Source organism: Colletotrichum costaricense (assembly GCF_030867565.1).
Source record: "Colletotrichum costaricense strain IMI 309622 chromosome Unknown Scaffold_4.1, whole genome shotgun sequence".
In the NCBI taxonomy this organism is placed as follows: Eukaryota; Fungi; Ascomycota; class Sordariomycetes; order Glomerellales; family Glomerellaceae; genus Colletotrichum; species Colletotrichum costaricense.
In genome coordinates this window covers 1630758-1655487 of record NW_026848233.1, presented here as the reverse complement: position 1 = coordinate 1655487, position 24730 = coordinate 1630758, and the positions used below count along the sequence as shown (strand labels likewise).

At 54.4% G+C, this 24730-nt stretch overlaps 9 protein-coding genes across 9 annotated transcripts; 5 read left to right on the top strand and 4 right to left on the bottom strand.

Annotated features, from left to right (window-relative positions):
* Positions 1-156: 156 nt before the first annotated feature.
* Positions 157-525, bottom strand: CCOS01_04595 (uncharacterized protein; the record flags this gene model as incomplete). The annotated part of the gene is made up of 1 exon (XM_060452776.1): positions 157-525. One exon carries the CDS (start codon positions 523-525, stop codon positions 157-159), a length of 369 nt encoding a protein of 122 aa, XP_060316734.1.
* Positions 526-1627: 1102 nt separating this feature from the next.
* Positions 1628-3696, top strand: CCOS01_04594 (uncharacterized protein; the record flags this gene model as incomplete). The annotated part of the gene is made up of 7 exons (XM_060452775.1): positions 1628-1767; positions 1832-1905; positions 1971-2331; positions 2390-2443; positions 2509-3197; positions 3298-3402; positions 3482-3696. 7 exons carry the CDS (start codon positions 1628-1630, stop codon positions 3694-3696), a joined length of 1638 nt encoding a protein of 545 aa, XP_060316733.1.
* A 930-nt stretch (positions 3697-4626) lies between these two features.
* Positions 4627-5728, bottom strand: CCOS01_04593 (short-chain dehydrogenase; the record flags this gene model as incomplete). The annotated part of the gene is made up of 3 exons (XM_060452774.1): positions 4627-4794; positions 4970-5077; positions 5225-5728. 3 exons carry the CDS (start codon positions 5726-5728, stop codon positions 4627-4629), a joined length of 780 nt encoding a protein of 259 aa, XP_060316732.1.
* A 1735-nt stretch (positions 5729-7463) lies between these two features.
* CCOS01_04592 (uncharacterized protein) lies at positions 7464-9962 on the top strand (the record flags this gene model as incomplete). Its single annotated transcript, XM_060452773.1, has 6 exons — positions 7464-7619; positions 7715-8116; positions 8177-8432; positions 8485-8679; positions 8733-8933; positions 9022-9962. The coding sequence occupies 6 exons, from the start codon at positions 7464-7466 to the stop codon at positions 9960-9962; spliced, it is 2151 nt and encodes a 716-aa protein (XP_060316731.1).
* Positions 9963-11001: 1039 nt separating this feature from the next.
* On the top strand, positions 11002-11571 carry CCOS01_04591 (cupin; the record flags this gene model as incomplete). The annotated part of the gene is made up of 1 exon (XM_060452772.1): positions 11002-11571. One exon carries the CDS (start codon positions 11002-11004, stop codon positions 11569-11571), a length of 570 nt encoding a protein of 189 aa, XP_060316730.1.
* Positions 11572-12169: 598 nt separating this feature from the next.
* CCOS01_04590 (ABC transporter transmembrane region) lies at positions 12170-16442 on the bottom strand (the record flags this gene model as incomplete). The annotated part of the gene is made up of 6 exons (XM_060452771.1): positions 12170-12196; positions 12258-14474; positions 14531-15254; positions 15310-15404; positions 15462-16120; positions 16175-16442. The coding sequence occupies 6 exons, from the start codon at positions 16440-16442 to the stop codon at positions 12170-12172; spliced, it is 3990 nt and encodes a 1329-aa protein (XP_060316729.1).
* Positions 16443-18899: 2457 nt separating this feature from the next.
* On the top strand, positions 18900-21287 carry CCOS01_04589 (histidyl-tRNA synthetase; the record flags this gene model as incomplete). The annotated part of the gene is made up of 7 exons (XM_060452770.1): positions 18900-19152; positions 19236-19360; positions 19476-19633; positions 19697-20383; positions 20449-20503; positions 20575-20745; positions 20817-21287. 7 exons carry the CDS (start codon positions 18900-18902, stop codon positions 21285-21287), a joined length of 1920 nt encoding a protein of 639 aa, XP_060316728.1.
* Positions 21288-21885: 598 nt separating this feature from the next.
* On the top strand, positions 21886-22579 carry CCOS01_04588 (uncharacterized protein; the record flags this gene model as incomplete). Its single annotated transcript, XM_060452769.1, has 2 exons — positions 21886-21932; positions 22243-22579. 2 exons carry the CDS (start codon positions 21886-21888, stop codon positions 22577-22579), a joined length of 384 nt encoding a protein of 127 aa, XP_060316727.1.
* An 837-nt stretch (positions 22580-23416) lies between these two features.
* Positions 23417-23839, bottom strand: CCOS01_04587 (uncharacterized protein; the record flags this gene model as incomplete). Its single annotated transcript, XM_060452768.1, has 1 exon — positions 23417-23839. A coding segment is annotated over one exon (423 nt), but the record flags the coding sequence as incomplete, so codon positions are not given.
* Positions 23840-24730: the final 891 nt, after the last annotated feature.

The window sequence follows — 24730 nt, the reverse complement described above, 5'->3', positions numbered from 1 at the left end:
TAAGCACCAGCCACACTTTCTCACCACGTAAGACTGGCACACCGTGGATCGTAACCCGGAGCTGATGGCCGAAAACGGCACTTTGGGTCCTATGCTTAGTTCATGCGGCACAAACTCTTCTCCTCTCTTTGAGGCTCTTTCCAGCAAGGCTTGGACCTATTCAAGGACGGGAAACCTTTTACAACTGATCTTACGCGTGCGATGGTGGCGGGTTTGGGCGGGGCGGAACTCGGCTGGACTGCATTGTAAACTTCCATGTAGTCCATGATTCCCAGTTAAGATGATCAGCATCTTCATCATCATCATCATCAAGCACCAGCACACTTTTGGTGTCTGACGTCTGTTCGCAAGCGCGCAGGACGAACATGGCTCGACTTTCGAGGTCTTCCCTGCTTGCTTGCTTGCTTGCTTGCCTGTCACCTTGTCTCCGTCTCTTCTCTCTTCTCCGTCAGACTCCGTGTGAACAAAGTATGCAAAGACGGACACTTGCGTACGTCTCATCTCGGAGGTTGTCGCATCTGTCATCTGTCCCTTTTTACTCCCTCGTTGGCTCCTTCACTAGCGTTCCTGCTAGAACCCACCAATTGGTTTTCCTCTGGTCATGTTTCGGTCGCCCATGTCCAAAGGCTTGGCAAAAGGCTTGTTGGTGGAACTTGGCCCCTTGAAATCGAATACCCCTTAGTCGCGGATAAGACAGTGGCCGCTGCGGCTAAATCCTTGTCTGTTCCCATTCCTCTGCGTGCCAAGTCTGTCCTCATCTACCCTAGTGCTCAAATTCGGTGAGCAGGGTTGGGGCCTGATAATCTCCTGCTTAGGCCCGTCGCCTATCCCCGTCCGTCCTTTGGCTCTTGGGATGTGCCATCCAGTGTTCCTGGCGGCCCTCACGCACCATCCATCACTGCGACTCCACGCGTCGGCCTCTCCAAGGTATCACCAGGTACTAGGTAGTGAGTGTATCCGTACACACAGACTACCGAAAGGTAGCTGTTGTCGTTCTCGAGAGAGCTGCGACGCCAGGTTCAGACTTTGCATCAGTCACCCTTCAAACTCGTTCGCGACTTGCTGTTCCCCCGCTATTGTTCTTTGTTCCTCGTCTGCGGCGACTCTCTACTGGTTATCTCTTCTTTTTCATCTTCTCAGAGATCATACCAACGAATCATCTGTGTTTGACATTGTTGAAAAAGAAGCCCCATGTTTCCCCACAGAATCCAATCAACGACGGGCTACCGAGACAGTAAAGCTTAAACCTTTTGCCGTCTCTCTTCTCTCTGCAAAGTGCTAGGTAGTAGTAGCAGTGAACCACGTCCGCGCCCGCCTATACCTCCCTTTTGATGCAACCACGTTGAACGATCGACGCGGCAGATACGCCTGGACTCGACCGTTTCATCGATCGGGCTCGTCTTTTTCAAGCAGGGGGAGTAGCCGCTTCTCACTACTCCCCAACTTCTTGGAACGGAATTCCGGACGACTCCGTTCACCCGGCTTGCAAACAGTGCGCCGTGACTTCTCTAGAAGACTCCCTCTGGAGAAAGGGCCCCATAAACTTCCAGAGATCCCGAGCCGAGGGCAGACAAACTGCATCGTCAGAATCGTCAGAACACGGGGGGCTCTCGACACAAATCCAGTAATGGATAGCAACACAAGACATGTAGCGGAGGAAACAACGCGGGCGAGGACGTTGGGAAACGTTCGTTTAAGGCATCCAGAGACCAACGAGATCATATTGATCCCGACGCCATCAGCAGATCCAAACGACCCCTTAAACTGGTAGGTACTGGACTGGCGACCTAGATCGTCAAAGAAGCCAGGGATTTTCAGCTGACTCGCTTAGGCCACAATGGTACAAGTACTACATGGCGGGGTTGATATGCTTCGCCATGATGATGTGTAACTTTCTGGCAGCGGGTATGCTCGAATCCATCGTCTCCAGAGTACTCTAGAAGACGACCGGCTAACGGATGTCGTTGCAGGACCCTCGATCGCGTTGCTAGATACAGCCTTGGAGTTCTTCCCGGCAGCCGCCACCGATACTGATGTTCTCAGTCTCGCGATCGCCAGAACTGCTTACTTCTTCACGACAACCGCCCTGCTCCAGGGGGTGGGCAACTTCTTCTGGGTTCCGCTCGCCAACAAGTTTGGCCGACGGCCAGTCTACGTTGCGAGCTACTCCATCTACTTTGCATGCACAATATGGCTCATTTTCGATCACTCGTACGGCGGCTTCTTGGCCGGCCGGATCCTGATGGGATTTGGCGCTGGAGCCGCGGAGACGATCGCGCCCATCTCCATCGCTGACGTTTTCTTTCTGCACGAAAGAGGAACCATCATGGCGTGAGTGCTTGTTCTGGCAGAGAAGCAGGCTGGCAGCTCGCTAACGTTAGTGATACAGACTCTATACCGCGTTCCTTTCTGCGGGCGTCGGCTTTGGTGTGGTCATTTCAGGGTAAGTGATGGGGAAAGCGTCCCAGAGCCTGCCGGAAAATTTCTAACCGTCGTGTGTTCTGGCAGTCTAATCACCATCAACCATAACTGGAGAGTCATCTACCAAGTTTCTGCCGCTTTGGTCGGCGTTGTGCTCCTACTGGCATTCTTCACCTTCCCCGAGACCGCATACGAGAGAGACGAAGCGAGTGCTTGGAACCGCCTGGGTTCGATAGACGGGAGCAAACCCGGGTCGGTGAGGTCGGAAGGCGAGCTGCCCGCTCGTCCGCTAGGAGCTTCGACGACGACGACAAGACGCTCAAAGCAATCATACCTTTCTTCGCTGAAAATCTTCAACAAGACGCTGACGCAGGAGAGCCTGCTGAAGCTTGCGCTGCGACCCCTGGGCCTGATTCTCTTGCCGCCGGTCCTCTGGGCGGCGCTGGTGCAGGCCGTGACGGTCGGTTTCCTCGTCGCTGTGTCTTCCAATGCTGGTTCCGCCTTCTACACGGCGTACGGATTCGATTCGTGGCAGATTGGCCTCTGCTTCATTGCCGGCATCCTCGGTGCGTTGCTCGGTATCCCGGCGGGCGGGCATCTTGGCGACATGATTGCGGATTGGTTTACCAGACGAAACGGCGGGATGCGGGATCCGGAGATGCGACTGCCTGGCATGGCCATCAGTATGGTTACGACTCCGTTGGCTCTCGTTCTCTACGGCGTCGGCATCGATAGCCAGCTGCACTGGATCTGTCCCACCATCGGCCTTGGACTTCGTACGTTGCCTTCCCCCCTCTCTCCTCTCCTCTCCTACCCGTCCCACCCCTCCATGCTCTTTTGTCGAAACGACGGTGTTTCTGATCATCCCATCTACAGTTACCTTCTCCATCTCCCAAGGAACGAACATCTGTCTCGTGTACGTGATTGATGCCTACCGGCCCGTCGCCGGCGAAATCACCCTGGCCGTCATGGGCTTCAAGTGTAAGTGGGCGTCCGACTCTTGGCATCCCTTCTTTTTGTCCGGCATGTAAAGCTGACTCTGGTCCTTGTTTTGCTGCAGCACTCTTCGGCTTCTTGTTGTCCTTCTACACCAATACCTGGGTCGAAAAGGCAGGGTACGACAATGCCTTTGGGGCCATGGCGGGCATCGCATCTGCCGTCTTGGTCCTGTGGGTGCCGTTATTCGTCTGGGGCAAGGCGATACGACACGAGTCGTGGAAGTGGCCGATCATCCGGTATATCCATTGGAACGAAGACAGGGAGGTAGGGGAATAAGAAAAGAGACGATGGAGAGAGGAGGAGAGAGAGAAAGAGAAGAGACCGGACGAAGTTGTAGTTTTCTTGTACCCATCCCACACCGATACCTTCACGGCAGCACACGTATAGCAAGGCGTTTCGGTACTTATAAGAATTGAGTTTTCATATTATGACGGGAAAAGAAGAGCACAGCAAAAATAAGAGGAAGGGCAAGCGCCTTTTACAAGCTTTAAGGTTCCTCCTTCGTTCTTTTTTTTTTCTATCCGTAATTCCTCCTGGTCTTGCTTTGGCCTCCCCCCATTCGTTGCGCCAATACGCAAGCCCAGGGCGTGCCCAGCCCACCTTGGCCCTTCGGGATGTGGGAGGAGCTGGGTCCCTCATTCCCGACACCAGCGCCGCCCAGGCAAGCGGGGTGGGGGGGGCCAAGCAAGGCCGCGGACAGGTTTAACGACATCTCTCTCGCCCAATCTCAGCTCTGAGCAGCTCGCAACAGCCCCGTTCCTGGACCCCTTGAACAGGCCATTTCATACAGATTTTTGATCATACTTTCTTGTGTTTTCCTTGAAAATAACTTGCTCAGTGGTCCTCAGTGGCTCGCTTCAACTAATCTGGCTGCCTAGCCAAAGGTGGTGACCGTTTTATTTTTTTTTCTTTCTGCCCTTTTGGACCCTGAGTCAATGATGAGTAAAACTTTATCATCATCCCTAGTTGTTGCGTGGCTGGCTTTCACGGGCGACGGGGTGTGGGCTATTAGTACCCATGTATCCGTATGTGCCAGGCTCTGTCCCAGACTCTCTCTCAGACTTTCTCTCTCTGTGACCTCTGTTTCTCTCCCTCGTGACCTCGTCTTCTCTTAAAGAGGAATCCATACTCCGTCCAGATATTCGTGGACCGTACTCCGTAAACCCCCCTTCCCGCTCGCTCGCTCTCTCTCTCTCTCTCTCTCTCTCAAATACTGAGCCCCCCGTCAATGACGGCGTTAGCGCCGGTGACGCTCCTGCTCCTGGCGAAGCACAGCACCTGGTCGGCCACGTCGTCGACCGTGGCGAGGCGCTTGAGCGGCGTCCTGTCCCGGGCGGCCTGTTGTTTCTCTTGCGGGAACTGTAGGCCCCATTCCTATACACGCGGAACGGTGGGTATGCAGTGAGCATGTCTGTTTCTGTCTTTTCACGGATGTGTCTTGCCGTGATATGGATACACAGACTAAGGGGAGGGGGGGTAGGTATGAGGATAGGGTGATGGGGAAGTGAGAGGGAAAGGGAAGGGGAAGAGGGCGAATTGTGTAACATACCGTCAACATGAGGCCCGGAGAGACGCTGTTTACTCTTATTCTCGGGCCCGCTGCTAAGGCGAGGCCTTTTACGAGGTGGATCTGGGCTGCTTTCGTCACGGCGTAGGCCTATGTTGTTTTTGCATATCGTGTTAGAGAATCTGCCTTGCCTTGCCTTGCTTGCTTACTGCGCCCATTCGATATTGGGCAGCAGAGATGGCGGGGACCAGGAGAAAAATGGAGAATGATGGGATTGCTAAGAAAATAATGTTTTACCAGTGAACTCCCGCTGACTTTGACACCAGCCAGCGACGCCGTCGTGATGAACGCGCCCTCCGCCTCGTCGAGGTACGGCCGCGCGGCGTGCATGAGGAACAGGTGCGACTTCACATTCATGTTGAAGCAGCGGTCCCAGTCGTCCTCGTCGACGTTGTCGTCGAGGTCCGCGATGTTGCGGAGCCTCGTCCAGCCGCCGTTGGAGAAGAGGACGTCGAGGCGGCCGCCGAGGGCGTCGGCCGCGCTCTTGACGAGGGCGGAGGTCTCGGCGCGGGAGGAGAGGTCTGCTTTGATGGCGTGGAAGCGCTGCCTTTGGCCTCCTTCTGTGGAAGAAGGGGAGGTGGATGAGAGGGACTCGAGTTCCTTGACCAGGGCATCCGCGCGGTCGCTGTTGTTCGCGTAGTTTACGACGACGCTGTAGCCGTTGCGGGCGAAGAGTTTGGCTGTCGCGGCGCCGAGGCCTGCGCTGCCTGCCGTGATGAGGGCGGTTGGGATTGGAGACATGGTTTCTGAGAGTGTTCTGTTTTTCCTTTTTTCTTTTCTTTTCCCCCCTAGTTCCTGTTGGATGTTTTTTCGATCGGCAAAAGTAAGGGATGATGAGTGCGGTGTGAGTGTGCCAGTGAGCGCGGCCTTGTTCGGTCCCGATGAGCTCTGTGTTGTAAAGGAACTCCGGAGCTTTGTATCGGAATTCCGGTGTCGGGGCGGGGTAAGGTCGGGACCAGATTGGGGCCGGCATGCGCACCAAGGAGCCGAAGAAAAGGGCGGGGTAATGATTGCGGCAGAGTGCCTTACGCGGGTGCCGAGGGTTCCATGTGGGTTCGCGCGAGCAGTAGGTTTTTGATCTTATTGTTCCGTTTACCGTGGACTAGATCCGATGGGATGAAGTAGAACAAGGTGAGGCCTGGAAGAGTTTTGGTCAGATTGATATTCCCAATGAGTTGAGTTCAACCCATCCTATGTTTTGCCGTATTCGTAACATGAGCAGCTACAGAGTGCGATGGACAGGCAGGAATTGGATCATAATTGGCACTGGACCTGGAACACACAAACACCCGGTATTATATGCGGCAGATGCATCAGTTACAGAGGCACATATGCTATGACTTTGATTCAATGTCGCTTGGATGTATCCCCCCAATATAGACATATTGGTGTAGGAAGTTGTGGTAAACTACAAGTCACAGTAGCAGCAGCAGCAGCAAGAAGAAAGCCAACGGACCCACCCCCACCTGAGCCGATCTTTTGCTCGCTTGCCCCCCCCCCCCCTCCTTGACCGGAAACACTCCCCGACACATCCTTACCGAGAAAGTCTGTCTGTACGACAAACCATTCGGTTTCCAGTTCGACGCTGAAAATGTTTATTACAACCTTTGAATAACGACGGTTGTCACCTTCCCCTTGCAAGTTCCCGTGAATGGGCGGAGGGGGGAGTACTCGAAGGAGGCATACCGCTGAGACCTTTGTGCATAAGCTCAGCTGTTCGATTAGTCTCAAGTACTTTCAAAAGAGTTTGTTCGGGACGATTGTTTTCTGCTTCTCTCATGACAGATGGACACAGCTGTGAGGAACAGGGTTACTAGGTGATCGCATAGTATGGATGATGAGGCTAAACGACGTCCCGCGTATAACACGTCCCCTCCCCCGCCATGGTTCCGGCCTTCCGCCCGTCGGCAGAAAATGCGGGGGAGCAATCTGCCCAGCCAGTGGTCACCTTTTTTCGGTATGGCTTTCGTTCTGATGAGGAAGGGGGCATGATGACCTTCACTAGCTCCCTCCAATTCTTGCCCTGTGAGAGCTCGGCGATTGCAAAAAGTCCGGGGTTGCGTTGGCAGTTTTGATGGTGGTTGCAATGGAGACAAGGGAGGGAGGGGCCGAGCTGTCGAAGCCCAGCAGACCGAACGATCGACGCGGTGGCGTAGCGTCGAAGTCCGGGGCGGGAAGCGTTTGAGATGACGGGGAGTGTAAGTCGTACGGTCTTATTCGTTCCCCCGTCAGACATCGGTTATATCTCGTCTCTTTTTTTTCCTCATAACACATGGTTACGGCCCTTTTTTCATCACATCTCGGCGCTTCGATCTCTCACTTTCCCATTCACATTACTCGCAGCTCCGACATTCCCCTTGAATAATTCCTCGTCCACAAACAACTGCGAGAGTCAAGTAAAGGTCTTTGTTTCACAGTCTGACCACAGAACAACGCACCCTCTTTTCCCTTCTGCACACACGTCCAGTTTGGCACCATGTTGGTCAACGGAGAGGCTCAGCGCCCTAATGGCGTGTACTCGAGTCCCATGGTCCACGAATATCCCCGGCCTCTCAAAATTGCCATTGTAGGCGCCGGCATTGGTGGTTTAAGCACAGCCATCGCACTACGCCGGCAAGGTCACCAAGTTGACGTAAGATGCCCCCCCCCCCCCAAACCTGTAGCCTCATCACACTCGCCCCATTGCCCCATTCGTGCTGCCCATCGTACTCACGCTTTCAACCGTAGCTTTACGAACAGTCGAGACTCGCCAACGAGACCGGTGCCGCCGTACATCTGGCCCCTAACTCCAACGGTCTCCTGCGGAGATGGGGCATCTACGCCGAGACGTTCGGCGCCAACCCTTCACACCACTTCAAGGAGAGGGACCTGAACAACCAAGGCGGCTTCGACGTCGACATTACAAAGTCCCAGGGTCAATGGCAGCACCCTTGGCAGCTCGTCCACCGCGCCTACCTCCACAACGAGATCCGCAACGTCGCCACGGCTGAGGACGGAGGGGTCACCACGCCTGCCAAGCTTCATGTCGCGTCCAAGGTTGTCGGCGCGGACCCCGAGAAGGGCGAGCTATCGCTGGAAGACGGGACGACCGTTCAGGCAGATGTCATTCTTGGTGCTGATGGTATTTACGTACGTTAACGAAGGAGCAGAGGTGTAGTACAGCTGGCGATACTGACATTCTCCCAACAGTCCAAGGTCAGGAGATTTGTGACTGGCACCGACTACAAACTGTTCCGCTCGGGTAAGGCGGCGTTCCGTTTCCTCATCCCCCGCGCCGCCGCGCTCGAGGATCCCGTCACTGCGCCTTTGGTCGACAGAGAGAACTCACTGGGGATTTGGTTTGGTACGGATAGGCGTATTGTGATTTACCCGTGCAACAATAACCAGCTCCTCAACTTTGTTTGCATTCACCCGGATACCGAGTCTCAGGCAAACGCAAGCGACGGTAAGTCTCTTTCACCCCCCATCGTACAGCAACAAGACTGATGAAGCATTAGAATGGAACAAGAAGGGCTCCATCGAACAACTACTCAAGGTTTACAAGGACTTTGATCCTGCTGTGTTGCAGCTGATAAAGAAGGTTAATCCCGACGAAGTCAATGTATGGCAGTTGTTGGATATGGAGGCTATGCCGACGTGGGTGAATGGCAAGCTCGCCCTTTTGGGTGACGCCGCGCACCCTTTTACACCTCGTAAGTCTCGTCTTACCGAGACGATCCACCTCAAGATACTAACAGAGCCGTAGATCAGGGGCAAGGCGCAGGCCAGGCTATGGAAGACGGAGCAGCGTTAGCAGTCGTTCTACCCAAGGGCACATCGCCCGACGAAGTCCCTGAGCGTTTACGTCTGTACGAAAAGATCCGCATGGAGCGCGCGCACAAGATCCAAGAGTTCTCTCGTCAAGCCGGCAAGGATAGAATACCAGGCCAACCACCCGCCATCAAAAGTTCGTGAAAGCCCCCCCCCCCTCTCTCTCTCACACACACGCACACACATACACCCGCTGGCAAATCAACTAACACGACGATAAACAGTGATGAACTACACAAACTACAACTTTGGCCACGACGAGCACGACCACGCGACAAAGGTCTTCAACAAGTACCTCTGGTCCAAGAAGCAGGACATGTACTGGCGCATGCCCATCGGCTTCGGTCCCTTCCCGGGTCCCCGACAAGACTTTTTCGGCCGCCGGCAGCCGTCCGAGCTCGAGCGTACCTTCAAGACAATGTCAATCAAGTTCCTCACGTCGCGCACGCTACTCGAGACCATCCTCCCCACGGACTCGTTCCGCTTCAAGGAACCGGGCACCGTCTGCGCCGCCTCGCTCTCCGTCACCCAGCTCAACAACATGTCTTGGCTCGGCGGCGGCGGCTACAACCATCTGGGTCTGTACATCCACGGCATCGAGTACGTCAAGCGCGACAGCACCGCCATCAGCGGCACCCACCTGTCTGTCTTGTTCGAGTCCCTGACGGATCCCATCGTATCGGGCCGCGAGGAGCTCGGCATGCCGAAGCTGTTCTGCGACATTGACCTCGAGCACCACGCCACGGCAGCGCGCGTCCGTGCCTCGTGGCGGGGCGCCACCTTTGCCGACATCTCGCTCAAGAACCTGCGCCGCGACGAGCCCGAGACGGAGCACGGCACCATCGGCGGCGAGGCGGACTACGGGATCCTGACGTACCGGTATATCCCCTCGGTCGGGCAGCCGGGCAAGGCCGACGCCGAGTACGCGTGCGTGGTGCCGCACGAGGAGGAGGCCAAGGACGTCCCCGCCACGGTGCACGCCGTGTCTAGGGCGTCTGCGGCAGACGTCTCGGTCAAGATGGATGGTCATGATTGGGAGAAGCTGCCGACGCTGCATCACGTTGCCAAGTTCCTGGCTGAGATGCCCATCTATGAGGTTGTGGGTGCCAAAGTCGTTGAGGGGACGGGCGTGCCGAACGTTTCTGCGGCTCGGAGGATAGAGTAGGGCAGTTTCGGAAGTCTAGGAGCAAGGGGAAGAGATTGTCATATCATCAGATCTCATGATGGAGGCATTGTGTATACTTTTTTCTCGTAGTGGCATCCAGGCTTTGGGCCTGGTGAATACCCAACATTGTACTTTGATAACCAAAACCCATAACATATTTGGACATGTCCAAGATGAAGACGCTGACCATGCGCATCTTTCTGCAATCCCGCTTTCAAAAGATTATACAGTATCCTTCTTCCTACCAACCTTGTGAAGTTGAATTATTCCATCTCATCTTCCCTCAGCCCCCTCCCCAAATATACCCGGCTCTTACAGTCGTCCGTGAGCCCGAACCCAAGATCTCAGATCAACGATGCATAGGAACCTTCAAGATCATGTGCAGAGAACAAACCTTCCACCCCAGCTTTCTGGTGGCCTTGTTTTTACCTCAGATGCACAGCCGTACAAAACCCAACACGTGTGAAGAAATTACAGTTTCATAGCGTCCGCCGTAGCTGTCTGTCCTCCCACACCCGTCCCCGCACAACCCACCTCCTCTCGACGTCCCGGCCCCACCTCCACTTTCCGCCCACTCGCTCCGGCATGGCAGATGGGTGCGAGAAGCTGGCAAAGCTCAGAGCCCGTACGACGCCGGAATGCCGACACGGCAACTACTTTCAAACATGGTGGTCGAGGAGGGGGAGAGGGGGTGGGATGGCGCGGGGAAAAGGGAATGATCAACGGGATGTTACAGAAGTCTACTTTGCAGCTGTTCATTTGTAAGCTCAATGGGTTGCTTTTATTTCGAGGGGAGTAGAAGACCGCCCATCCTTCTCCTTGAAAGCTTGCTCGTCTCAACTTTCCTCGTCACACAGCTCTCCCCTCGACTTCGGCATAGACTATTTATACTTTCGACGTCTTTCCACAAAGTAGTAACTGCACCTACATCACATATAAACAGCTAGACACCGCAACCTCCCATCCATCCTCAACCTCGTACAAAACCACACTGAACAGGACAAACAACAGCATACACAGACACACACATCCCGCAACAATGGCCTCCCACACCTCGCCCACCGACCTCCGCCGCCCCCACCGCTTCATAACAGACCACGACCCCTCCATGGGCAAAGCAATCTTCAACACCACCATCGCCCCCGAAATCCCGCAACAGACCGTCGGCGGCGGCGCCAAGTTCTACCTCGGCTACACCACAGAGCAGACCCCCGTCTCCCTCACCCAGAACGCAGACGTGACCGCCTACGCCCAGCGCCTGTCGAACCCGCCCGGCATCGTGATCCCCGGCGGCAGCGTCGTGCGCATCGTCGACATGGCGCCCGGGTCGCTGAGCCCCATGCACCGGACCGTCAGCCTCGACTACGGGGTGGTGCTCGAGGGCGAGATCGACCTGGTGCTGGACTCGGGCGAGACGAGGAGGATGCGGAGGGGGGACGTGAGCGTGCAGAGGGGCACGATGCACGCGTGGAAGAACGTGAGCGAGACGGAGTGGGGGCGCATGTTGTACGTGCTGCAGGAGGCGGAGCCGCTTGAGGTTGGCGGGGAGGTGTTGAAGGAGGATTATGGGGTTGGCATGGGGGATGTGAAGCCTTCTTCTTCCAAGTGAGAGAGAGAGTTTGAGGGCCTTGGGGATTTTGCATCGAGACGCTCTACTGCGTCTGTGAATAAAGAGGCATTTTGATACAAGGTATTCTTTGCAGTATATCAGGCTCATCGTGCCGTTGGACATCATGGAGAGCTTAGGGCTCCGAATAGAAAGGAGGTCCTGAGACTAACTCACCAAGGCGTGGTTAGCTCCTGAAAAGCCACCCGAATCATCACACCATTTGGCATTTCCTATAATCATTGATGGTCCTAGAGAATGTTTGATTGCAGACAGATGCCGCTCCGTCAATGAGGAAATATCAGAGTCTGTCTCATCCTGTAAAGCATCAGGCACCACCGGATCACACCTACAATATTCATGATAGTCATCTATTAGGGAGATGACACCGAGCATGTGCTGATGCCGTCAGGTGGGAAGACAACGCATGTTGGGTTCCATGTATTACGGATCTTGGAGTGTAGTTCTCTAGTAATGTACATCATGCTCTGCAAAGAAGAGAAAAACTCCATCCTTCTAGCTTTTAAAGCTATTCTACCTATCATGTAACACTCATACTCCTCCGTTCTGCACATCGAGGAGCCATATATCCGCCGACGATCTATCTGTCGAGTGCTTGGCTGTGACACTACGCAAAATAAGTCAGTAAATCTTCTGTCTCTCTGTTGCTTGGGAGTGATGGAACCTACCATGTGCCAATACACACCCTTCTTCTTCAACAGTTCATTATGGCTGCCCTTCTCCAACAACTTGCCTTCGCCCAGAACAAAAATGACGTCGGCATTCTGCACCGTCGCGAGACGATGCGCGACGACAACCATGGTCCGCCCCTTTCCTGCCCTCTCAAAGGCGGCCTGGACCAGCTTCTCCGACTCCGAGTCGAGGGAACTCGTCGCCTCGTCGAGCAGGAGAATATTGGGGTTCCTGATGAGGGCGCGCGCAATCGCCACGCGCTGCTTCTGTCCACCCGACAGGGAGACGCCCTTGCTGCCGATGTCGGTATTGTACCCCTCGGGCAGGGACGCGATGAATTCGTGGATCGAGGCGTCGCGGCAGACCTGGTGCAGCTGCTCGTCCGTCACGGTGCCATCCTCAACCCCCAAGAGGATGTTCTCCCGGAGGGTGCCCTGGAAGAGCGTGGCCTCCTGGGCGACCAGGGAGAGCTGCTTGCGGTACTCGTAGACGTTGATGTCGTTGATGTTTTTGCCGTTGCAGAGAATGGCGCCCTTTTGCACGTCGTAGAAGCGCTCCATGAGGGAGACGATGCTCGTCTTGCCGCAGCCGGAGGCGCCTACGAGGGCGGCAAACTGGCCCTTTTCAATGGTCAGGTTGAGGCCCTTGAAGACGGAGACGTCGCGGGTCGGGTACTTGAAGTGCACGTCGCGCAGCTCGATCTGGACACCGCCCTCCGTGTCGGGGATCCTCTCAGTCGCGGGGATGAGGTCCTGGTTCCGGGACTCGCGCATGTTGATGATGCGGTTCGAGGCGCCCGTGACCTGGGCTGCATTGGGACCGAAGCTGAGACCCTGTCCGGCGGCTTCCGCACCTTGGATCACGGCCATGAAGCAGACGAAGAAACCCTGAGCTTGGTACTCTCCGGACGCCAGGAGTCGACTACCGTACCAGAAGATGAGAGCCTGACAAGCCATGGAAACCGAGTCTGAGAAACCAAATACTGCACTCGTCCACCGAGCTTTCTTGAAGGCATGGCTGACGTGGCCCTTGAGCAGGTTTTCATACCGTAAGCAAGTCATGTCCTCTAGTGTTAAGGCCGAGACTGTTCTGAAAGCCCCAATGGACTCGGCGGCGAATTTGGAGCTCTCGGCAAAGACTGCGGCGTTCATCTTGTCGAACTCGATCTCGTACTTGAAGCGGAGGTATCCCGATATGAGCCCAATAGGCATCGTGACGCAGAGAGCGACCAGTGCCAGTTTCCAACCGAAAGCAAACGCAATAGAGATGGCACCAATGACGTTGAAGATTGCCGTGTAGACCATGGCCATATTGAGACCCAGGAGCTCCTCCAACTGCTTAGGATCTCCAGCCACACGAGCTGTAAGACTGCCGTGAGCGTTCTCTTCTTCATCGTAGAACGAGGTCTTCTGGAATAGAATAGCCTCGAAATACTGCTGCCTGTAGACTGCGCAGATAATAGCCGCCAGATGTGTTGCCACAAATCCCATGAAAAAGTACGACAGACCAATACCGATAGCAAGCACCGCCCACATGAGAGACCAGAAGTTGCTGTCGCTTCGAATCTTGTCGGGTGAGTTCAGGGGGTTGAACACTACGATGACTTTGGCAAAGAGGTATGCCTGCAATGGGGTTCCAGCCGCAGCACACGCCGCGAAGACGACGGTGAGGATGCAGAGATACCAACGGCTCCGCTGCTCGTACAGCAACCGACCGAAACTTTGGAAAAGGTTGCGATTCACAGCCTCGGACTTTTGGCGTGTACCACTGGCCTCGGACATTGCAGCGCTCTTCTCCCGGCCAAGATACTCGCCGAGGTCTTCCTCCTTCGGGTTATCGTCATCGCTGGCTTCCGTTTGGTCTCCGAGGGATAGTTGCTGGGCATGGACCAGCCCGTAGTAAACACCCTCATCATCCTCTAGGAGGCTCTCGTGGGTGCCTTGTTCAACAACCTTGCCCTTCTTCAGAACAATAATTCGATCGGCCTTCTTGATGGTAGAAAGTCGATGGGCAATAGTGATTGTCGTGCGGTTCTGGGAGACCTTGTCGAGAGCAGCTTGAACGATTCTCTCGCCGCGGACATCAATGGCGCTGGTGGCTTCGTCCAGGATCACGATCTTTGGCTTTCTGACAATGCTTCGGGCAATGGCAATGCGCTGACGCTGTCCGCCAGAAAGCTTTGCGCCACTGTCGCCGACAAAAGTGTCATAACCCTAGAGGCTCACGATTAGTATGCGTTCGCAGAAGCGAGGCAAGACGATGTACTTACGTCCGGCAGGCGATCGATGAATTCGTCGGCGAATGATTCTTGACAAGCTTCCTTAACAAGAGCTCTCTTCTTATCGTCGGATTCGTCTTCCCACTGTGAGCCAATCAATCCGTAGGCAACATTCTTGAAAATCGTATCGTTGAAAAGGAAAGGCTCTTGTTGAACGAGACCAATTTGTGATCGCCACCATTTGAGGTCGATGTCGTCGAGGGCATGGCCAGAAGTAGAAACGGAGCCTTTAAGCTCTACGGAGGGTCCGGTTTCCTCGGGCTCTGGCTTTTCCTCATCGTCAGAGTCATCCGCTCCGTTCTTGCTTTTCTTCTTCTTTTTCTTCTGGGCTTCCTTCACCTTGTCCTTCTCGATCGTCTTGGCGATGATGTACTGGTCTTGCAGGGTATACCATCGTTCAATCAGGCCTACGATTGTGCTCTTGCCGGATCCTGAGGGGCCAACAATAGCCGTGACCTTGCCCGCCTCGATAGTCAGGTCCAGATCGTCAAGAACTTTGACGTGGGGCCGGCTGGGATACGCAAAGGTGACTCCCTTAAATTCGATGTTCTGGTTGGCGGATACTTCAGGCTCCTTCAGCTCCCCCGTCTTTGGACGAGGAGCGTCAATGACAGTCAAGAACTCGCATGCCGCGACCATTGCCTTGCTGATGGCGAGCAAAGGTGTGCTGATACGCTCGAGGGACATGACAGTAAGCATGACTGACATGAGGACACTATCTCGTAGGTTAGGTCGTGATTCAAGGGTCCTTATGGCTCAGCGTTTCTTACATGATGACTTCGCCGACATTGTCAACTCTCCCGTCAACCCAAGAGTGTGTGCCGTACCAGAATGCCAGTCCGAAAGTACCGAAGAGAGCGAAGAACTACGGTGGATTAGAACAAATTGCCATTCCAGACCAAGGAAGAGAGTGTGAACTTACAATCATGCCGAACTGGAGAGCCATCAAAGGCGCCGTAGCTTGGCCCCTCTGACGAGCAACGTTGACCCAGCGAGCATACCGAGCAGCGATGCGGTCTTCAGCACCACAGGCGGCAACCATACGAATGCTTGAGAACGCCTCGCTAGCAACAGCAGAAGCTTTGCCTTCCGCCCGGGTCACTTGACTGTGACCCTTGATGATAAAAGGCAACAGAACACCCAAGACCAGGAGGATGAAGAGAATCACCGACGCCGTCACAAGCGTCAAGGACCAATTGTAAGTGAAAGCCACAATGATGGCAGTCCAAATTGTGCCATTGAACTCGAGGAAGACGCCGAGCTTTTCCGAGATACCAATCTGGAGCGTATTCGCGGTCGATGTGATGGTGCCGGCAGCGGCTCCAGCTGGCATCGAATCGAGTACGTGGATAGTCTGGCCGAAAAGGCGTTGGAGATAGTGCAAACGAATTGCAGAAGACAGCCGAATGCCAATCATCCTAAACGCGAACTTGTTGACATAGTTGAGGGCGAAGCGAGCCAGAAAGAGGATGAAGAGGTAGAGGGCTTGTTTGTCGGCAATCCTCTTGAAATCGTCTGGAGATACTGAGCCGTCTCCTGAAGTGAACCCGTTGAACTGGTTGACGAGCTGGCCGAAGATGACTGCGCATGTAAGTCAGATGGTCAGTCATTACGAACAAGGTTGTATTTCCTTACTGTTCATCAATGGCAATGTGGTACCGGCGGCGATGGAGGCGATGCCAGCCGCAAAGTAGGCGAAAATGTCCCATTTCGTGGCGTACGTGAACACGCGCAGGTAGTCCTTGAAAGTAGGTTCCCGTTCGGGCTTGATCTTGGTTTCGGGAGTAGGCGCATCGTCCTTGCTTGAAGTTGAATGTACCGCATCCTTTTTGTCGTCGAGGACGCCTGTTGCCACTGGAGGCAGGGCGTCTGACGGCACCGTACCCGTCTCGATGTTATGCATGCTGAAGCGTTTGTCTTTCGAGAATCGGACTCAAGAAGACATAGTTAGTCGGTCGTCGGAGAGATGAAATAATGAAAGAAGCCTGCATCCAATGATGGTTCGGCTCGGCAATGGGAAAGAAGATGTAAAAAACCCAACCAAAATGTTTTTCGTGTCTCATGAACATGAAGAGGAAAGGGTAGGAGTCGAGCAGACCGGGTTGGTCCTAAACGTGTTTATACATCTGTACTCGAGAGAGAATACACGTAGCCAAAAGGGAGTGATGGAAGCCTCAAGAGGGGACGACTTAACGTCGAACCCCAAAAAGAAGCGGATTCCTAGTCTATTACATCTTGTCGTAAAAAATGGCCTTCTATCCAGGCGTGGACTTTTACGAGACGTGCAGCAGCGCCCTCAAAGCAACCTTGACCCGACTCCTAGTATTACGGTACGTAGGGGTGGGGGACTCCAAGTTCAACGGACGGTAGGTGGGTCAGCATAGGCCCACTTCGGATGGATAATCATCCCGCTTAGGAATGGTGGGAGCTGGAGCACGAGCCATCGTCTGCCCTACCACCAACATCCTACGAGTCTAATTGAGGTACCTGTTTGTGAGGTCCTGTTTGGGGGAAATGGAAGTGTCTAGGCAGCCTGGCTGCTTGCATTTTCTGACATGTTCAGGTGACGGAGCCAAGGCTTGCTCTCTTGCTACAAATCAAAACGGGTGGACACCACGACAGAAGGGTCAGAAGACTTCGTGGTACTGTGACCATGTTGAACATTGGATGAACTTAGGACGATGTCGGCTGGCATTTTGGCATTTGGGTCACAAAAAACAAACCTCCCGGCTCCCGTTTCTAACGGACCGCTGAGATACCGAATACGCGGATCAATTCTTGCTGGGTACCTATCAACTAACGAGGCCGTTCTGATTGCGAAGATCAACCCTACAGCAATAAGCGTATCCAAGTGTGTCTTGCAATCAAGCCAGTCCGCAGCCAATGAGAGTCCGTGTCGTAAAGGGCCAAAAGGGGGTTAGCGTACCTTGTTTACGGCGCTGGGCGTTGTTCTCATCGTTTGTCATGTCGTCCCACTTTTTAGCGCCGGGCAACTGTTTTACGATATTTACGGGCCGTGCATCTTCACACATCACCATGCCATCGAAACTTGGCCATTCGCATTTCATTTTTTCTACTTCAGCGTGGCTGACAACAGGGGCATTATCAATATGGTTAGCTTACTATCGACAGATAATTCGTTTGCGGTAACTTCCAGTAGATTGATTAATTGAACAGGTAGCGCTTTGCTTACGCCACAACCTTTCGTCATCCCAGACACTTCCTACACATATTCTTCATCTTCATACCTTTGCGGAGTTTCTGCCTGCTGCTGCCTGCCAGAAACCAAACTCCGACTGTCGGGACATTGGGTTTTCGCCAAATTTCATGGGACTGCGCTGGTACTACAGTCCGCTGAAGCTTTCTCTCACTTGTAGGTAGGGGGCTGCTCAGTGACAATCTGGCCAGTCCCTTGTCATGTCACTGCGAAATGGGTCATCATCGGATTCGGACTCTATGTAGGAACCCGACAACAGCTAAATTGTGCTTCCGCGGCACTTCTCCGCAAAACCGAAGTGACGAGAAAATATTGGTCCGGAAGACTATCTAGCTTTCTGTTTCGATCACGTGGACAGGACTAACTGCTTAAGATTCAAGATAGACTTGAAACTTGCAATATTGAGGCTTGTCGACTGTGACATCTAGCTTTAATCCCTACGTCATTCAAGTATGTTAGAAGAACTGATTCTGCCATCATTTTATTGCCCTAACTGGGTTGCACATCCATGGCCAATTTTCACTCAATGGCCAGCCGTCAAAAGTGCTGAAAGTTGCAACTTGATGGTGATTATGGCCGTGCTACAAAAACCAACAAGACTACCAAGTTGGATCAGCACGTCTGTTGCGATAGATACCTGCCAAATACCTATACTGTTAAGATATGCATTACCTTGATCTTTCTAACAGCGAACGGTGTAACTTCGGATTGTTGCAACGTAAATCGTGGAGTAGCGCAGAGTCGACTAGATTCAGATCGTCGAAATAATTCATGGGTCTTTCAATCAAAATTTGGTATCTATCACGCGCCGCGTACCGTAGGAAATGTCGATTTGTTGCTCTCGATGACATAGCGGCACCAGTCCAGCCAGCCTCGCCGGGCAGGGATCTGTCACCTCCCACGCGGTACGTCATTGGATGTCGCAAGGGGGTGCATCCCCGTCGAGTCACAGCCTTGCAGCCATTTTCGACCTCACAAACCCCGTCCCTCCCCCAAAACCCGTCGCAAGTGCATACGGCCCCTCCAAAACTTGCGATTGAGTCACCTACCCAACCAAGTTTACCCGGCGCCGCTTTTTTTGTCCCTTTTGAAGTCGGTACCCCCTCCGCGCAACAAGCGCCCGAGATCTCGGAAGCCAGGTGAATGCAGATCCAGGTGAAGATTTTCTCGAGGTCCGCCCGACCGGCCTACCGACTGACTTTTCTTTCTCCAAGCCCAATTACATCCCCTCTTTTGCCTAGAACCCGCATCAGGCCCAGCAGTAGCAGCCGCGCGTTTTCCACGTCCAAGTCTTTGTCGTCGTCTCGTAACCAAAGCGATAGCCACGAACAGCAACTGCCCAACATGGCGCCGAAATCAAAGTTTGAGCTCAAGACCCCAAAGGGCACCAAGGATTGTCAGTCCATATTTACTCTTGCGACCCAAGACGGCATCGTACGACGGAATGCGCTGCGGACTAACACAATGTTTGCTTCAAAGGGTTCGGCAAGGACATGCTCATCCGCGAGAGGATCTTCTCGCAGCTGAAGGGTGTCTTCCAGAAGCACGGTGGCATGGAGCTTGATACCCCCGTTTTCGAGTTGAAGGAGATTCTGTCAGGCAAAGTACGACATATTTCCGTGTTTACCCCTCCCCCCACCTGCGAGAACCCCGCGATCCACTTGGGGCTCTCGACTCAACAACAAGATGCAGGATGCTGACCAGCACTCTTTTCTATAGTATGGCGAAGACTCGAAGCTCATCTACGACCTAGCCGATCAGGGTGGTGAGATCACTTCCCTGCGATACGACTTGACCGTTCCCTTTGCGAGATGGCTCGCCATGAACAAGGACATTCAGAGCGTCAAGCGCTACCACATCTCAAAGGTCTACCGCCGGTACGATCTACGACATCATTTTCCTATAATACAGTCGACAGCTGGCTGACATACTCTTCATAGTGACCAGCCTGCCATGAACAAGGGCCGCATGCGCGAGTTCTACCAGTGCGATTTCGACATCGCCGGAACCTACGACTCCATGATCCCCGATGCCGAGATCATCAAGATCGTCGTCGAGGTCTTTGAGGGCCTGGGTTGGAACGGAAACTACACCATCAAGCTCAACCACCGCAAGATCCTCGACGGTATCTTTGAGGTCTGCGGCGTCCCCGAGGACAAGATCCGGACGATATCCTCGGCCGTCGACAAGCTCGACAAGCTCCCCTGGGCCGACGTGCGCAAGGAGATGACCGAGGAGAAGGGCTTGGACGGCGAGGTGGCCGACAGGATTGGCGAGTGGGTTGTTCAGAAGGGCAAGCAGGACCTGCTCCGGAAACTGCAGCGCGACGACAAGCTCGCCGCCAACGCCTCGATGAAGGCCGGCATGGCCGACCTCGAGCTTCTCTTCACCTACCTAGAGGCCTTTGGCGCCCTCGACAGAGTGTCGTTTGACCTCTCCCTCGCCCGTGGCCTGGACTACTACACTGGCCTCATCTACGAGGTCGTGACGGAAGGTTCCGCACCGGCCGTTACCCCCGACGCAGACGGCAAGACGGCGAAGCCCAAGAAGAAGAGCAAGGGCAAGGACGACGACGACCGCTCCGACGACCCCAGCGTCGGTGTCGGCAGTGTCGCAGCCGGAGGACGGTAAGGAGAAAGAAAACTAGATTGTTCTAGGTCACAGTTCTCAGGCCGCTAACAAACGATGGCAGCTATGACAACCTCGTGGGCATGTTCTCCGGCAAGACGCAAATTCCGTGCGTTGGTGTAAGTGATCCCCCTCGTCAGAGCGCAGGAGTCAAACAAGAGATCGCGTGGGATACTGACAGGCAGTTTAGGTCTCCTTTGGTATCGAGAGAATCTTTAGCATTACCAAGGCCCGGATGCAGGCCGAGAGCGAGGCGCCGCAAAGTACGGTTGACGTCTTTGTCATGTCCTTGGGTTCCAAGGCCGGTCTGATCAAGGAGAGACTCGAGGTGTGCTCGAAGCTGTGGGACGCCGGCGTCAAGGTAAGACCCAACTTACAAGAACTCCCAGTCGATCACAAAGAAGGCACATCGCTGACACTCATTCCCTCTAGGCCGAGTTCCTCTACAAGGTCAAGCCCAAGCTGCCGCCGCAGTTCAAGGCAGCCGAGTCCAACGCAACCCCCTTCGCCATCATCCTCGGCGACGACGAGGTTCAGAAGGGCGTCGTCCGCATCAAGGAGCTGGGCCTGCCCGAGGGCCACCCCCAAAAGGACGGCGAGCTCGTCGACATGGCGTCGCTCGTGCCCGAGGTGCAGAAGCGCCTGTCGCGGAAGCGCGAGCTCGACAACCTTGCTACACGGGCCGAGGGCCTGCGCGTCGTTGGCGGTATGAAGGGCGAGGACATCAAGTCCACCACGTCCACTACGGAGAAGGCCAAGGAAGAGACGGTCGTCGAGACGCCTGCTGCTGGTGCTGCTGCCGAGGCGCCTGTCGCTGCTGTCTCGGAAGGGGAGAAGCCCGCGGAGGCGGCGGTGACAACGGAAGCTACAGAGGAGAGCAAGCCTGCAGCACCGAGCGCATAGATCACGGTGAGGTGGGGTCAAGATTTTTAGAAGCAGAAGCACAAAAAAGCACTCGCAAATAGAAACGGCCGTCCAACTACCTAGTCGGCGATGATTTGCATTCATTCCCTTCAGGTATCTATCTACCACTCCGAGTCCGAATTGTGATCTTCTTGTCGACTCTTAGCTATAATGCTCGTGCAATACGGCCGAGCAGTCTTACAAGTCAAACTATCTAAACCATGAGATATAATTTGTCTGTGGCCAGCGATTCTACCTACATAGTGATATCCCGCGATCGCACCTATATCAGGTAGCGCATAGAAGCAAGCCAGATCGACACGGTCAGAATTTAGAACCCCCCCTTCCCCGTCGAGTTTATCGTTACAGGTTGGCGTGGATCATTTCTCAAACCACCACGTGGGGGAGGAGGGGGAGAGAGAAACGACGAGTACGGAGTAGTGTAAGTAGCACAAGTAGGTAGTCAGAGCAATGACCTTCTTTCCCACCATGTTACTTCACAAAGGAAGCTCAAAACAGAACGCCCCCTGGCGGGTTGCAACGGCGGGATTGTCAGGCACCCGGCCGCACGCAAGAAAAAGCTTGGTTCCGTCGCACCATGGAGGATCTAGTGCTAAAGTCAATGCGCACAGGGACTTGTACTTCGTACGTGAACTTGGGTCGGCTAGATTTAGTGTACCCAGCTATTCGTACGCTGTCTGATCAGCTCGAGAGCTCGAGGGTTCAGATGGCCTGATGTCGTAGAGCACATCTCTCCTTATAGCTCCGTCGATCATCGACAGGTGGCAGACAACCCCGGATCTCTGTACTGTCCAAGGCTAGTGTATCCATCGCGACGCAAGAGAGAGACAGAGAAGATCCGGGGTCGGTAGGGTATGGAGAGACACCGCTCGCGACAGACTGAAGCCATTCGCAGTTGCTCGCGCTCAAATGAGGCGTAATCACACCCAAGCAGACGTCCCGTTTTCTTTGTCTTTCCGTCTCCCTGCTCTTCAAGCCGACCCGCGCGCAGGTTCCTTTACCCCTCAGCGCTGGACCTGGAGCCTGGACTCGACGATAAGCAGTCGGGTGGGGGTTTCAAGGAATCCAAGGCGCACAACCCCGCCGACATCGTGATAGGGCGAGCAGGGCTCGAGTCAAAGTTGACAGGGCCTCTGACCAGAGCCTGTCCAGAGGTGACAGGGTCAGAGAGGAACCCGGGAAAAGCTTTGCGGAACGCCGACATTGAGAAGTTGAGCGTATTTGTTGCAAACGGAAGAATGGATCGAAAGCTGCACGAATCGGTCGATTGACGGTCGGCAACTGGCACTTGTGGTGTGGTTTCCGTCCGCTACTGCAGGAGGGACCGGGCCTAGGTGCAGCACAACGTTCGTCTGAATTTTTTAAGGTATTTTGCTTCTTTGGAAGAAATTCGTGCTTGTCCGTTGTGCATGGCTGTTCCTATGTTCCATAGTCATCCCACGAGTTGTCGTTCTTGTTAGGGTATCAATCACAACAAACATGTGGCGAGTGTCGCACTTGTCAGTATTACCCGACGAGACTTACTCACCTACGTTATGCTCAAAGCTTGTTGCATTGCATTCAGCTTCAAACGAACGACACCTACACAAAACCCGTCTTCGACAAGTCTTCAAACTTGGAGGACGAATCAGACTACTGTTTGATTTTGCGGTGAGAACCGGAAATGTGTAGGCACGGACGTCCATTGTGCAGCAGCACCACGGTTGCAACCGTGATAAGGGATTGGAGGTGCATGCCGTCTGGAGTCCTTGGAGATCTGTGCGGATGTCCACAACGTGGTGGTGATGGGAAGAGGAATTGGGACCTCATAGGCGAGCGGGGGAGATGGAGATGTTTCGTTTCAGTCCCAATTTTTGATGGTTCCGAGTCCGTGAGCCTTGAGCCAGCGCTGAGGCCTCGTCCTTGGGATCAAGTTCGCTCCTAGGCACAACGACCGTCGTTCGCTGGCGTCTGGCTCGCCCCTGAAATCGCAACTACGAGGACGAGCACGAACTATCTGGATCGTATGCACCGCGTCGGATTTGTCGAGGAGGGCGACACGAGATTATAGGCGCCAAGACACCCGGGGATAGTTTCTGTCGATTTTGTACTCCGTATCCTTTTTACTTTCATGCGTAAGGGCTTGGGCTGGGTTGATTGCGGCAAGTTTGACCCATTGTATTGCTTTTCCTCGTCCGCATCGTCCACTTCCTCTGCGTTGGCACTTCGTGTTTGCTTTTCCCTCCAAGTCCCGGTGGCGGTGGAAGAAGTTTTCTGCCACTTGTATTCCTTTCGTTCACCTTTCTTGTGGTCTGGACGGGCATCAAGGCCACCGTAAGAACAAGAAGCAGTGGTGGCAACCCGGCAGCTTGACTACTCATTGGAATATTCTGCCCACTGAAAGACACTCCATGATGAAGTAGAGAAAGGGACCATGGCGCTGGCACATGTGCCCGACGTGGATATCCGTACGGAGCACCGCATATTGAGGTTACCACGTTATTGGGACCGACGGGCGGTGCTGCTGGCGGACCGCGGCAGGGCCCCAAGGGGGCATATTGCTACATGTCGGCGGAGATTCATTCGCTGGCGTGTCATATTGCATGCTTTTCTGCATTACTCGAGTGCCGGCCCCGAATAGGTGAAGGAGGCCCAAGTGCACAAGGAGGAGGAGAGGGAGATCGTAGGCTAGCTAGGTTCTTGGACCACAGTTCCCAAGGAACGGTTCGAAAGTCGAAGGCCCCATGGTGGCATGGAGAGTGTTGCAGGGTCACACCTGCGCGTTATGAACGTGGAAGTGGGTGTGATGCTGTCACTTGTCATGAACCTGGACAAGAAGAGGAGTTCCTGAGAACAGGGCGGGCCAAAACATCGCGTTGCTTGTGGACATGATGTTCAATAAGGTGCAATGAAAAGCCGTAGAGGCGAGAGGAGGTTACGAGGTTGACGACAGGGAAGGCAGGGGGCGAAAGAAGCGTGGAAAATGACAGCAACCCAAGGAAGGGAACGACGATGGAGATCTGACGCAGGGGATGGTGCCTTCCGTGGAGCATCTTAGGAGCCTCTTGCCCTCTTTGAGACTTGCAACACTGGGTACGTTTTCGTACGGACAGGTTTGGGAGGGAAAGACCCGCTGTTCGGTTGTCGGTTCGTGGCTTCCGGTGCAGGGCAGCAGGTCGCCCAGTCACCAGTCCACCACGCCCAGGAAAGGAAGGCAGGCACGACGGGAAGTCCCTGGCTGTGCAGGTACGTCTCGACTCCCACTTTCCAATGGAAGGAGGCATGCCGCACAAGTTCCCAAACCCCGATTCCCAGATCCCAGGGTGAGGGCAATGAGGCTCCCCTCTCTTCATCTCGTCACCCCTCAAAGCCTCAAACCAATCCCAGCAAGACTCCAGCGGCAAACACGGCGGAATCGACGGCCAACCGGGGAACTGGAAATC